Source organism: Tinamus guttatus, unplaced genomic scaffold (assembly GCF_059628265.1).
Source record: "Tinamus guttatus ecotype Peru unplaced genomic scaffold, ASM5962826v1 Tinamus_guttatus_pri_ptg000327l, whole genome shotgun sequence".
In the NCBI taxonomy this organism is placed as follows: Eukaryota; Metazoa; Chordata; class Aves; order Tinamiformes; family Tinamidae; genus Tinamus; species Tinamus guttatus.
Window position 1 is genome coordinate 6,098,672 of NW_028288861.1, and position 12,957 is coordinate 6,111,628.

Sequence of the window (12,957 nt, forward strand, 5' to 3'; positions counted from 1 at the left end):
GAGGAAAGCAACACACAAAATATAGAGCAGCTAGCAAAACAAGGGAACACCACCGCTATGCCACAAGGTAAGGAGTAGAAAAGGACATAGAAATTCTCACCAGAAGACAAGAACATACCCACAAGACCCCCAGTTAAAGCTCAACTACTGGCCCCTGTGCTAGGTTAGTCTCCATCAAGAGAAAAGGGACCTAGAGATCTAAAATGGAATCATCAAAGGGGAACTAAATATCTAAACCTAGAAGGATTTAAAATATATTTTACATTTTGAATCCACGAAAACATTCTGCATATGCCTTGTCCTCCTGTAATGAGCATCTGCCCAAAGTCACAAAATTCACTGCCCTGATACTATGCCATGTAAACACCACCACAACCACACATTTTTTCCTTTTTCCTCCCAAAGATTTTAGTGTAACTTTGCCACATGCCACCTATCCCTTGTTCAAAATACGCAGGTCTGCATATGAACGTAACAGCCACTGCTTCTCTTCATAATGTTTATGTCTCCAAAGGCATAATACTTTTCAGTATGGTGAGGGAAATGAGGTGTGAAATGATCAATACTAAGATTCATCTTTAGCACATTTACCTTTAATCTTTATTCCCAAATTGCGTGTAATTAATCTTTGGCCAAATCTTAAATTATTTCCTACTTTTTTTTTTTTAAGCAAATTTGATTTTACTAAGCAGTGAGAAAAGACAGTAGCTATTGCACTTTTTAATGTAACACCAAAAAATTCAGATACAACAGCAAAAAATATTCCCCAAACTCTCAAAACATATCTCAGAGCAAAATACATATAATTCTTATCTCTTAATTATTGAAATTAAATGAGAATTACAGGTTACTAGCATCTTGTATTAAAGTTACAACTGCAGAAGCAAAGAGAAATCAGGAACTTTTCCTTTACCTGGAATATGGAATTTTTCCACAGGAAAACTGCTTAGTTGTTCATATATTCTACTTTTCTCTTGTAAAAGAGTTTCTTTTAAGGCACTCTCCCTATGTCCTCGGGAATTGAGAGCCTCAAGGAGTTGGTCCAGTTGTTCCCGAGAACTGTAAAAGCACCAACGGTTTGGTTTATATACTGGCCTTGGCACCTCTACAACAACACTGCTGTGTGAATCTTGGTCAAGAGTGGAGGTAGATTCAGAGGATTTCAAAGACTCTCCAGTTTTACTGAATACCTGAGGTTCACTTGTGCAAGACTGTACACTACTCTGAAAGGAAGAGGTTCGAGGCAACAACATGTCTTCTGTGAGACCGGAAAAATCCTCTTCTATAAACAATCCAGGAACAGAGGGGAAAATCCAGTAGCGTCGGTACATGCGGTCGCGACCTAAAGGGGTGATATTTGTGCAGGCTGTCGCGTTCTGAATCTTTTCTAGCAGATCCTTCTCTTTCTTCTGTTGCTCCTGTTTTAAAGCTTCTTCCTCTTCAGCAGTAAGAGGTTCACTCTTTTCAGAAATGGTCTCTTCTTGCCTTGTAAATTCTTTATATCCATTTTGCCCTCTCCTTCCTAAAAGTAAAAGGAAGGAGAGTGATAGCAACATGCCTGTATTTTTTTTTATTTAATTAAAATAAGACAAGTAAAGGGCAACTTTTTGTTTCTCTCCCCTGCTAAACTTATAGTGTCAAGGAACATGAACCCACTCAAGGAATAAATACTAGCTATACTAGAGAAACATTCAGAAGGTATTACCCTCTTCCCTTAATAAAAAAGAAGCCATCTTTATCGTACTTTAGTATACCAGACTAAGCCTCACTTACTGACATCATTTTAACATTGTAAAAAGAAGAATATTTTAAGAACTTAAAAGTATGTTATAAAATAATCTTCTATCATGACAGTAAAATTCTAACAATTTCATTATTAAATATAAAATACCTTTTGGACCTAGTTTTCCATACATGAAACACTCAAATCTCACAAGACTTCAAGTAAAATCAGAATCCATATATAAAACTTATATTGCAAACTTGGCTACATTAGCCAATTTCTTTTTTCATATACTATTATTTCCTTTTCACCCCACTAAAGACACTCCAGTTCACATTTGAGTTTGTCAGTCTGGTTCCAACAGTTACACAGAAAAAGAGGTCTTTAATTGAAAAGTGAAACTGCGAAAGATGCTGACAGCATCCACAGCTTTCAGTTTTCTAGCACGACTCTCGGTTTCTCTGTTTGCAGCCAAGAGGGAGAAACACTTGTCTACCCTAGAGGCATAATGTCTCAGACTTTCTTGAGAATCTGAGAAACTTGAAATTATTTCCAAGCTTTCTTTAGGTCTTCATCATAAAACTGTAACGAAATCCAAACTGTGTAACTAAAAAGTCTAAACTGTGCAACTAAAAGATTCAGAGTTTCTATTGCAGGTACAACTGCAGTATAAAAGTCAAAAACCATCCACAGGCTTTCATTTGGCACAGACACTACCCCAAAGCTGTCAAGAGAGAAAGGAACAGATAAGCTAGCAATGTAAGCAATCGGCTATTCATCCCTCAGTAGCACACAGTAGGTATGGGAGACCAGAGGAACAAAAGTGTGAAAGCACGTACAGCTGGCAGCTCCAACGAGATCAGGCCAGCTCTATGTCCTTAATAACTCATCATGATCCTTGCTTCCTTGTTAATTTACAAGGAAGACTAATATTTCATAAAAGCTTGCTACAGAAGGCAGCAGTTTCCCAGGTATATGCATATAAATAAACCAGTGCACTACAGCATTACATTAAAGGATTACCTCTTCTCCCTTTTTTGTTTGGTCCCAACTCCTCTTCATCCTCTGTTACTGTGTCCATGTCTTGCTCTTTACGTTCAACTTCTTTGCTCTCTGTGCTGGTATCAAGCTCTTCCCGTTCCTCCTCCCTGGTAGGACAAAATAAACTGAGGTGATCAGTCACATTTTAAAAACTGAATGTCATGGGGAAAAAAAATATACAATACAATATGGGATATTTAATTTAATTAGTCTTTTCCTCTTCAAAGTGCTTAAAAGATCTGTAATGCTTCATAGCTTTTTTTTTCTTTTTAAAATTAACCTTAAATAATTGAAAATATTTTGTAAGCAACAAGGCAAAGATACTGAAATATAGCTGAAAAGCTCCATGCTAAGCACTCAACCTATCACTTTGGTCTTCACTATATTTATTCACATATTTAAAGAACATTCTTATTATAAGACCCCTACAACAGGTATTTTAGGGTTATTCTATTAAGTTGAATTATTTTTCATTACTAAAACCAAAAATGTTTCCTTATGAAAACACACACTATTTTACAAAAGATTACAATACATTTATTGATCAACTAAGTATAATTAACAGCCTTAAGAAGTACATGTGCCCCTTATAGGAAAATATTTTACTTTTTTTTTTTTTTTCTCTCAATTACACTTTCAGAAACATAGCAAAAATCTGTCTCTGGCCCGTGCTCACCTCTTGCAAGCAGATTTATTTAACTAACTCCCTTCCTCAAGCTGGTAAAGATATAGTGTTGTATATACACTTTGATTTTTTTTTTCTGGAATCATGTACAGCTGCATGTGCATGAATCTTACAACCTGAAACCATACAGTTTTATTAATAGAACAAAAAAGAAATCTTGGGTTTACGGAAATCACCTGGGCTAGCACAGCATATTTTAAGAAATGCTGTGTTACTAATTCGACTCATAATACGGACCTCACATAATAGTTTATCTAGCTCAGACCAGTTTTTCAAATTAGAAAAACTGGAATGGACTACTATGAAGATATTCATAGATATGAAATCAATACAAACAAAAAGTAATGCAAAAATACAAATTAAATTTTGGAAACTTCTCTGGCCACTAAGTAAAGCTGTCATGTTAGCATTAGCATTACACTAAAACTGATTTAAAAAATAAAATTGCTTTCACAAAACGATTCTAGAAACAAGAAGAATAATCAACATTAAGAGCTATATATTTGACTATATAACAAAGTATATTTGTATTTAAGTTAATGAAACTAAATAGGGAAGCTCTGACACATACACTAAAAGTGCCAATTAAAAAGCAGGCCCACAATCATATGTATGGCAGTAATACAATTCATCATACCCAACAGGTACTTCTGCAGCAAGATTTCTTTGCTCCTCTTCCTTCAGCTTTTCTTGTTTCTCTTTCATTTTTAGCTCTTGTTCTTTTAACCTTTCTTCTTTCCTCTTACGTATCCTAATGGTAGGAAGGAAACAGAAAATCAGTTGCAAATCACCTAGTATCTACTCTAACTGCATTTTTTCCACTTGGACTCTACAGCAGCATCTAAAAGTAACAGTAATTTGGGAAAGTATAATGCTTAGCACAAAGTTCTGCTCCTTTTTCCTCAAGGAACCAACAGAGGATGCAAAAAAGGTCACCTTGCTGCCGCCGCTTCTCGCTCTTTGCGATGCTGTTCTGCCTTCAGTTCTCTGAACTCTTGCTTCGCCTGCCGTAACACGTCAACAGAGTCCTCGATGAAATCTCGAGTGGAGACGAGAGTCAGAAGTTTCCCACAGAGGGCATGCAGGATCTTCATCTTTTCTCCTAATAAAATTCACACTCATGTTTATATTCCATTATAGAATTGATAAATGATCCTTGCTGTTACACACTGCAGACTGAAGGCTTCTCATTAAACAAAGAGAAGTCAAATACATGTACAGTATTAGCTTGCATGTGCAAAAAGACATTTCTTGAAATGGTTGAAATATCTGCTTTGCTTAGAGACATGTGCCTTTATTTTTATTTTCTAAACTCTTAGCACTCCAGGATGAAATTGGTCAGTGCAAACAAGAGGCATTTAAGAACTCAAAGGCAATACTGCCTTCAAATCTGCGATACAAGAACAGTGGATATCCATCTTTTCTCCACTTTCAAATAATTTAAGCAAACCAAATTTAAGCATAGAACAAAAACCATGGTCTGAGTCAAACATTCAAAATACGGCTCCCACATAGAGCCACTCTGCAAGTCAGACTTTGCCCTTGATTTTAAAAAGCTATGCAGAGGTAGCGAGAGTCCATCTCTCTGTAGTCTCCGGTTTGGTTGGACCTGCTGAGGATTGACCTTCAGTGGTCCCTTCCAAACTAACTTATTCTGTGATATAACACTGATCACTAATCAGAAGCGATTCATTAATCTGAAACAACTGCAAAACCGATCACTTGAAGAGCAGTCTCATCATCACTAACAATTATTTTATTACCTGGCAACAAATCATACACTGAGGTACTTGAAAGCTTCTTCAAGAGGCCAGGATTACTTAATCTCAGCTCCATGCAAGCATCGTCAGTAGCATCGAACCCGCCGCGTTTCTGGTAACGGTATTTGGCGTTAGCTGATGTTACATCAGCGCCTGATGCTAGAATGTGAAGTCTGAGAATCTCAGAAAGAGTGCAGCTATCAAGATCCAAGTTTTTCAAATTGCAGCCTACAGTTAAGAAGGATGAACAGTTATTTCACAGACATCAAAAATATTTATATAAATGTGCTTTAAAACACAGAGCAAAATAAGAACGGTAACAAAACAAGAAGTGAAACCCACACATACCCTGATGTAACTGGGGCCATGCAGCTGCCAAAGTTGCAACTGCAGACAGTGCAGATTTTGTGGGGTCTGCATCTTCATCCAAAGCCTCTGTTAAATCTTTAAGGAAATAAACACTTTATTCTAGTGCAAGTTAAAACTTGTACTGTGGAAGGGAGGAAAGCAAGCCAGTTTATAAAAATGGCAGAGAAAGCAAAAAAGGGCCCAACAGTCACAAAAGCATCAATGTATTTAAAACTCAATTCAATACCCAAATTAAAGTTTATGCATCCTTAAATCCAACTAAATACCCAGCTAAAAACTAAGGGCATGCAACACATGCTACAAGCTCTTCTCCCTACATACAGCTGCTAAAGCAACCAACAAGGCACAAAACATGCACAAAGGCAACAGAAAAGACAGTGGAAACAAATCAGGAAGCACTTGAAAGCAGAAGCAAAAAACAGTGCAAAAACATCTATACTTTGTACCCCTACATGTTTTGTTATTGCCTATTATCTTTCTGGGTTTAGGAAAGATTATTCAAATTGATCAGACATTTTGACAATGGTTATCATCACTCACTGTATGTTTTTATTATCTAACTGGGATATAAACTTGCTCATCCTGCACACACACGATTAGTACATCATTAAACAGAAACAAAATTTCAACAAAACGAGCTGGACGACAGAAGCATCAGCACTCAGTAAGGAGCAACACACTTTAGCAGACTGACCAGTGAAGCAGTGGGAATGAAAGGGAGAAACAGCAGAACTGTTTCTTGGACAGAAGGTTTCCTTAGCACTGGGCAGGTATTTCTCCAGAGGGTTGGCAGAATGTCATCACTCTTACAAACCGTTTCAACAATGTTACTTTACTCCAGTCCAAATCATAAAGCAGTTACACAGCCACAAATCCAAACTAAGACTAAATAAAAGCAAAATTCACAGGTTCTCGCGTTGTAACTGATGTTGTTCCAAAATTTTTACTCAGACCTGGCAAATTAACCCCCCCCGCCCTTCCTCTCTCCATATCTATATAACACAGCATGAGAAAGCAGGACACACCAAACCCCTATATGATATTTTCTGCCTGAAAAAGAAACCGAAAAATGGCCTGCACATAATTTAAGTGTCCAAGCATTCATGCTGTCTACTACTGGTTTGGTTAGATAGTATTACAAAGCCAAGGACATTAATTCTTTCAAGGGAAAAAAAAATGTCTGAACAAGACTAACAAAAAATAAAAGTTCAAAGGCTTTAAATGAAAGCAGAAGGAAACAGACAAACTGCCTTGCCCCCAACTCTGCAAAATTAAGAGGTGAGAGAGTACGTTTCTGCATTTGCCAACCCCAGACATTCAAATTAAAATGAGAGTTACATGGCATTTTTTCTGGTCAGTGCTATGAACAATAAAGAATCTAATTAGAATCTATTCTCTGATAATTAAAATCAGTATTAATTAGAACTCTACATTGGTTAACACTTTATCAAGTCTATAATACTATTCACTTACCACAAGCAGCACCTATTGCTAAAGCCAGTACCATGCTTTACATACAGACACGTCACAGATTGGATGCAAATCTTAAGCATGAAAGCACACAGGATGCAAGGGAGAAATTAAAGGAATGTGAAGAAAAACTGCTTTCCTGCGAGGGTGACAGAGCAGAGGAACAGGCTGCCCAGAGAGGCTGGGGAGTCTCCTTTTCTGGAGATCTTAAACCCGCCTGGATGCCACCCTGTGCCACTTGCTCTACGTGCCCCCGCTGAAGAGAGGTTGGACTAGATGATCTCTAGAGGTCCCTTGCAACCTCAACCATTCTGCGATTCTGTGTGTGTGTGAATCTTCCTGTTTCTCCTGCATCTGCCTCGCAGGGAACCACAGGGTTCCCTGGAGCTCAAACAGAAAATATTCTTATATTCTTGCCTACCTCTGATGAAGTAAGAGTAGCAGGACAGGGGGACAAATTTTCTCCTCCAACCAGTGGGGGATTTGGCAGTCCTCAAGCACAGGACATGCTGCACACAAGCAGGGCAAGCAGTGGCCTCCCCCTTCACCAAGCGCTGCCCCAGGCAAGGGCTCTGCAGAGCTCTTGAGCCACAGATCCAACCCGCAGAAGGCTGATGCAACGGTAACATCTCAAAGCATTCTCCAGGCTCCCTGTCTGATGCCTCCGTTGCATGCGGAGTGTTAGAGTGACCAGCCCTAATGCAGGATGTTCATAACAGGCCAAACGAGTCTCCTGGTTCACAGCAGGGTTTCAGGTGCAGCTGAGCTGAGCCGGAATGAGGGAGCAGCACCTTCTGAGGGCTGGATACCCAGAAGCATGCAAAGGGCGACACAGAATACTTGGACTTGGCAGAACCAGTAAACATTTCGCATCATGAAACCATTGCCTCAGTCAAAAATTAGACCTCTGAAGCATTTTCTGTAGAATCAGTAAGATATTACAGGTGCAGTGCTGCAGAAAGAGGCATAGAGCATTCACGGACTAAAAACTTGAATCATTGAGCTGGCTCAACGCGAAGAGAAACAGCCTATTAAGAATGGAGACACACATATAATGTTGCTGACCACAAAAACTTAGAATAAAGCATTAGCTTCTTTCTGAGAGATTCATGTATAGTGAGTGCCCCTGAAACATGTGCAGCTTCAGTCTTAAGAGCAGAGTCCAGAGGCAGCGAGTGCAAGATGTTTACTGGGAAGCACAGCAGCACAACAGTACCTGGAGCCCACATGCACATTGATGTGTCTTGAAGGACAATGAACATGGAATTTTCCATTATAGCTATACTCAAGCATTTGGTCTTTTAACTAGTATCAGGTTTAGGCCCTGTTTTTTATTTTTATTTTTTAATTTTTTAATAGTTGTGGATAAAAACCTGTAAGAAGATTTAGTAAAATGCCTCTTTTCCTGGCCCTCAGGAGAAACATCTAACAGTGCTGAAGGAGGAAGAAGGAGGTGAAGATGCTTTCCTGCACCTCCAGAACATAAGCAGCGCTGTTAAGTGCTTATTATGCTTTGCTGGATGCAACCATAGCAGCAACAAGCTTGCTTTTTCTGTTCCCTCCCCAGCCCTCCATACCCAGTTTAAAACTTTTACTCCAGAGGAAATAGAAAAAATAAGTCCATTTATATGCATTATCCATGCACAGTAAGACAAGGTTAAACATAGAAATGCCATAACACATGCACTTTAAAGTTAATTCCAGTGGAATTCCAGTTTTTAAGTAGCAAAATTAAGATCTGACCTTTGGTCTCAGCGTCAGCTATTTGATCTTTGGCCACTTCCTCTTCCTCTTCGGCCATTGCCTGAAAGATGGCAGTCAGGAAGAAAAACAGCAATTCACATAGTGGGCCTTCAGTGTCATTTCCTACAAGAGCTTCCTCTAAAACTTCTGTGAATAGAGTTTAAGAAGGGTCACTTTTGCCATAATGTTGCAAAGTAATTATGTACTGAAGAATGAAAACATGTTCCCGTCCCGACCCCCCCCGCCCTTCAGATAATCAGATAAAATCCCTTCAGGTGATAACCAAGTTATTTTTCCATAATTTACTGTGAATATTCTTAAAGTGATGCTGTCAGAAAGAAAACCATGAAAAAACAATGCCCTTCCTTAATATTTAACTGCAAGAGAAATATACAAGTAGACTAAGTAAATTAACAGTTTCTACATTGAAATTAATCTTAATTGTACCAATACTGCAGAGGTTGACAAGAGAAAAATTGATTGATATGTTTATGTAAGCACTGCCACACTAAGACTGCACAGAAACTTGATAAATGCATACATATTTAAGATGTTTGGGAGCAGAAGAGACACCACAAATTAGGGCATTTTGCCCTGTAAATGACAACCCACCTAAAGTTACTCCTTCAGGAAACTCATCTTGAAGATCAAAGAGTTCCCCAAAAGCATACAGAAACTCCAAAACCATCAGAGCATCACCAAAGATCTCAGGAGGAAGCCTGGTCTTCACTGGCATGGGCACTGGAAGCTCCTGCAATTCAAAGAGAACAACTTAACACAATGTATGGCTTCAGTGAGTACACAGGGCACTAACAACAGAAACAGTTTATCATTCTAAGAAATATATCCACTGGGCTTCATTATATTTTACTGAAAATATTTCTAAAGACACGCAATCAATTAGTATGGTAATATTTATGGCCATATTAACTGAAGACACTGAATAGCATGCAACTCATAAAATCTTTGGAGATACAGAAATATTCAACTTTATAAACACAAATAAGCTTCAATCTTTGCCTTCAGGAACTCAAAACTGCTAACAGTTTAACAACATAAGCTGTGAAGTGTTTTAAACCTGTGTTAGTCCAAAAGAGTTTTAAAATTTGCTGGAATTGTCCAGACAAGTGATAAACATTCTTTAAAAGATTATGCAGCATTTCTGGCAGAAAGCAAACAAACAAAAATCCCCAGCACATATAAAATGTGTCTAATACTACCATGTGCAAGGTCATGTCTGATATATATGTAGCTGACTGGCATGTGTGTTTTTTCATTGGTAGGCCAGCTACGACAGCCAACTTAAATGCTCAAAACCATGTAAAAAAGATATAAACGAGAATCCACAGCTGACAATACAGAACACAAAATTTGTTTTCTGCACTAATATCTTCATGAAAGTCAAAGATTTGCTTTCACCTAATATTTCTGAACAGTCGGTCAAACTATCCTGTCAGAAAAGGATGTGTCTTCTCCACAGAGAAATGCAGTTTATAAACATGAATGAAAAGATTGTTCAATACTTTGCTTTCAGAAAAACGTAATTGATATTTCATGTATTTCCTGAGATTTTCTTTGAAAAATTGCGGTCTACAGATTTTTTTTCTGCCTTCTTTACCTGCATCGCCAATCACGTTTATTCATACGTGTGTCAATTCTCACTGTAATTATGCTATTTCTCCACACTTTGCCTTTTTTCCATTCAAAGGACGTAGCAGTACTGTTTCCCACAGCTTCCTCCCATTCTCACCATCTATTCCCTTCCTCAGTTTTTTCTCCTTTCCTTTACACAGCTAGAAGTTTTCACCCTTTCTGTCAAAGCTTATACAGCTCTCCCTGCAGGGAGGTTCAGTTTTCGTATGTTCCTCTCACCAGTGTTAACAGTTCAACCAACACTCTTAAATTTTCATCTGTCTTCTTGCTTCTGTCATGTTTCCCTGCATACCTCTCACAAGCTCCTATCCACATATTCCTGACTATTTCTCATTCTTTTGCATTCACTAACAAAATTAATCCTAACAAAGTGTGTGCAAGTGTAACTAATCGTACTTTGCAGTGGACAGATTCTGTGGAATCACACTATGTTATCATTTAGAGCATGAGCCTCTTTGGGAGGTACATTCTTGTTATTTTCTACAGAGATCATCCAGAAAGGGATCGTTAAGCAAGGATATTGCTGGAGTTTAAATCAAAGGAGCATCATAGGGAATTAAACAAACAAACAAACATACTCAGCCCCTTTCTACCTTTTCCATCTAAAATTGATTTCTTCATTAATTAAATCTGCTAAGTAACTCAGGTTTACGCTAGGTAAATTCTTACTGTATTTGAGAAGTCAGGTCTATTCAATACCCTCTGCCCAGCAAGTTCAACAGTTTGGAGCTGGGAGGGGAGAAGGAGAGAGAGAAAAGACTGTTCCATATTGAGACTGAGAAACTGAGAAAACAGTCAAGATTTTGGGAGAATGAAAATGCAGATGTTGTCTACCCTAACAGCATCATCCCCGGGACTACTCTGCATACCACTGCATGATTGCTGCTCACACACAACCCCTGCCCTCCAGATCCCATGAAATCTGCCTCTGCACGAGGGGAACTGCCTTGAGGATGTTGTAAGCAGAAGTCAAGCCCGCACTACTCCACACAAATATTCAGTCATACCTTAAGATCATCACACTCCATGTCTTCCCTAGGTTTACTCCACTGCTTTAGGTATTCCACGTATCTTCTTTTTTCTTCTCGCAGTTTCTCTCTTTCCTGGTGGAATAGGGAAGGAAGAAGGGATAGAGAAGTCAGAACTGTAAAAAAAAATGTACGATCAGTTCTTCCTATTACAATTTCTAGAACCATGCCTCTACCTCTACCACTTCAGTAACGCAGAAAAATAAAACATTTTATTAGAACAAAATAATCATTTTTGTATAAAATATAGACAAAGATTCAAGTTAAAAAATAACTGCAGTGTTTCTTTCTTGTGTTAGTGATTAACTTTTAGTCTAGATTTTTTTCTCAACCTGCCTCTTTCATTAAAGTTGTCACAAAAAATCCCAATCAAAATAGACAGTGGATGTGGTTGTGGTTAAAGAAATAGTGGGATAAATAATTTATTCATATTATGCCTAAATAACAAGATTTTGAACAATTCTCATCCCAAGGGAAATCACAAGAAACTCCACAGTAATTTAACATACTGTGGTGGTTGGCCTCTACAGCATCTCTAATCCTGAAGCAGAAGACAACTCTCACATCAAATACTATTGTGCATGATTAGCAAAAAAAAAAAAGGTTTTAGTACTTCAGAACCAAATTCAAAGTGAGTCTATAAAGCAGTAAGTGTTATCTATGAATATAAACACACAACCACGTTTTATAAATACATAGTTTTTTAAAAGTACAAGTCTTACTAACTTGGAAACAGTTGATGGAAAATAACTTGGGGTAGATAATAACTAAGAAACAAATGAACTAGAAAAACATTATGATATTCCCATATGAAGCACATAATACAAACACATTACTTTTTCCTTTTCTATTTTGAGCCTCTCTTTCTCCTCTTTCTTCTTCATCCTTTCTTCTTCCACAATCTTCTTTAATTGTTCTCTCTTTTTTTCCTTATCTTCTTTCTCCTTTCTCCTGGCTTCTATAGCATTTGCCTTCTCTCGTTTTAATTTAGCTTTTTCAAAAGCTACACAGAAATACAAACAAACCTAAGTTATTTCTCTTTTATAAAATGCTAATTCTATGTAAACATGCTAAATAGGTAGACTGATCACTTTATAATTACCATATGAAAAAGATATTGTTATGAAGACTGAATTGTTTCTATGCCAACCCAAAGTTCAATTCTGCTCTACCCATTAAGCACACAGAAGTTCTTTAGACAACCAGAATTTCAGTGCTAACACATTATATGTGCTTTACAAGGCTGTCATCACTGTAATAAAGTTAAATATTTTTGGTTTTATGGGTACACACACAGAAGTTTGTTTATTGTTTATTATAATTCTCTGACTGAAGAATTAAAGATGACAACTGATAACACACACTTACAGCAGAGCACTTAGTAATGACTGCTTAATAACAGCATGTTGCAGTAAGCGTCCTACAGCCATGAGATTCATGTTAATAAATCCTTTAAATGAGCATCTTTTTAAAGTAATTATTAGT

The 12,957-nt window shown here is 37.7% G+C and overlaps 1 protein-coding gene across 2 annotated transcripts in view; it reads right to left on the reverse strand.

The window, feature by feature from the left end:
* BAZ1A (bromodomain adjacent to zinc finger domain 1A) overlaps nucleotides 1–12,957 on the reverse strand; it is a 59,240-nt gene that overhangs the window by 17,073 nt on the left and 29,210 nt on the right. The window contains exons 8-17 of one of the 2 annotated variants that reach the window (XM_088529233.1): nucleotides 12,309–12,475; nucleotides 11,452–11,547; nucleotides 9,404–9,542; nucleotides 8,792–8,938; nucleotides 5,558–5,653; nucleotides 5,213–5,437; nucleotides 4,386–4,551; nucleotides 4,087–4,200; nucleotides 2,747–2,871; nucleotides 914–1,522 (exon numbers count right to left, since the gene is read on the reverse strand). In XM_088529233.1, the coding sequence (XP_088385359.1) occupies nucleotides 914–1,522; nucleotides 2,747–2,871; nucleotides 4,087–4,200; nucleotides 4,386–4,551; nucleotides 5,213–5,437; nucleotides 5,558–5,653; nucleotides 8,792–8,938; nucleotides 9,404–9,542; nucleotides 11,452–11,547; nucleotides 12,309–12,475 (1,884 nt within the window). The remainder of the gene's footprint in view (nucleotides 1–913; nucleotides 1,523–2,746; nucleotides 2,872–4,086; nucleotides 4,201–4,385; nucleotides 4,552–5,212; nucleotides 5,438–5,557; nucleotides 5,654–8,791; nucleotides 8,939–9,403; nucleotides 9,543–11,451; nucleotides 11,548–12,308; nucleotides 12,476–12,957) is intronic. The other variant, XM_088529234.1, reaches the window with a different exon arrangement.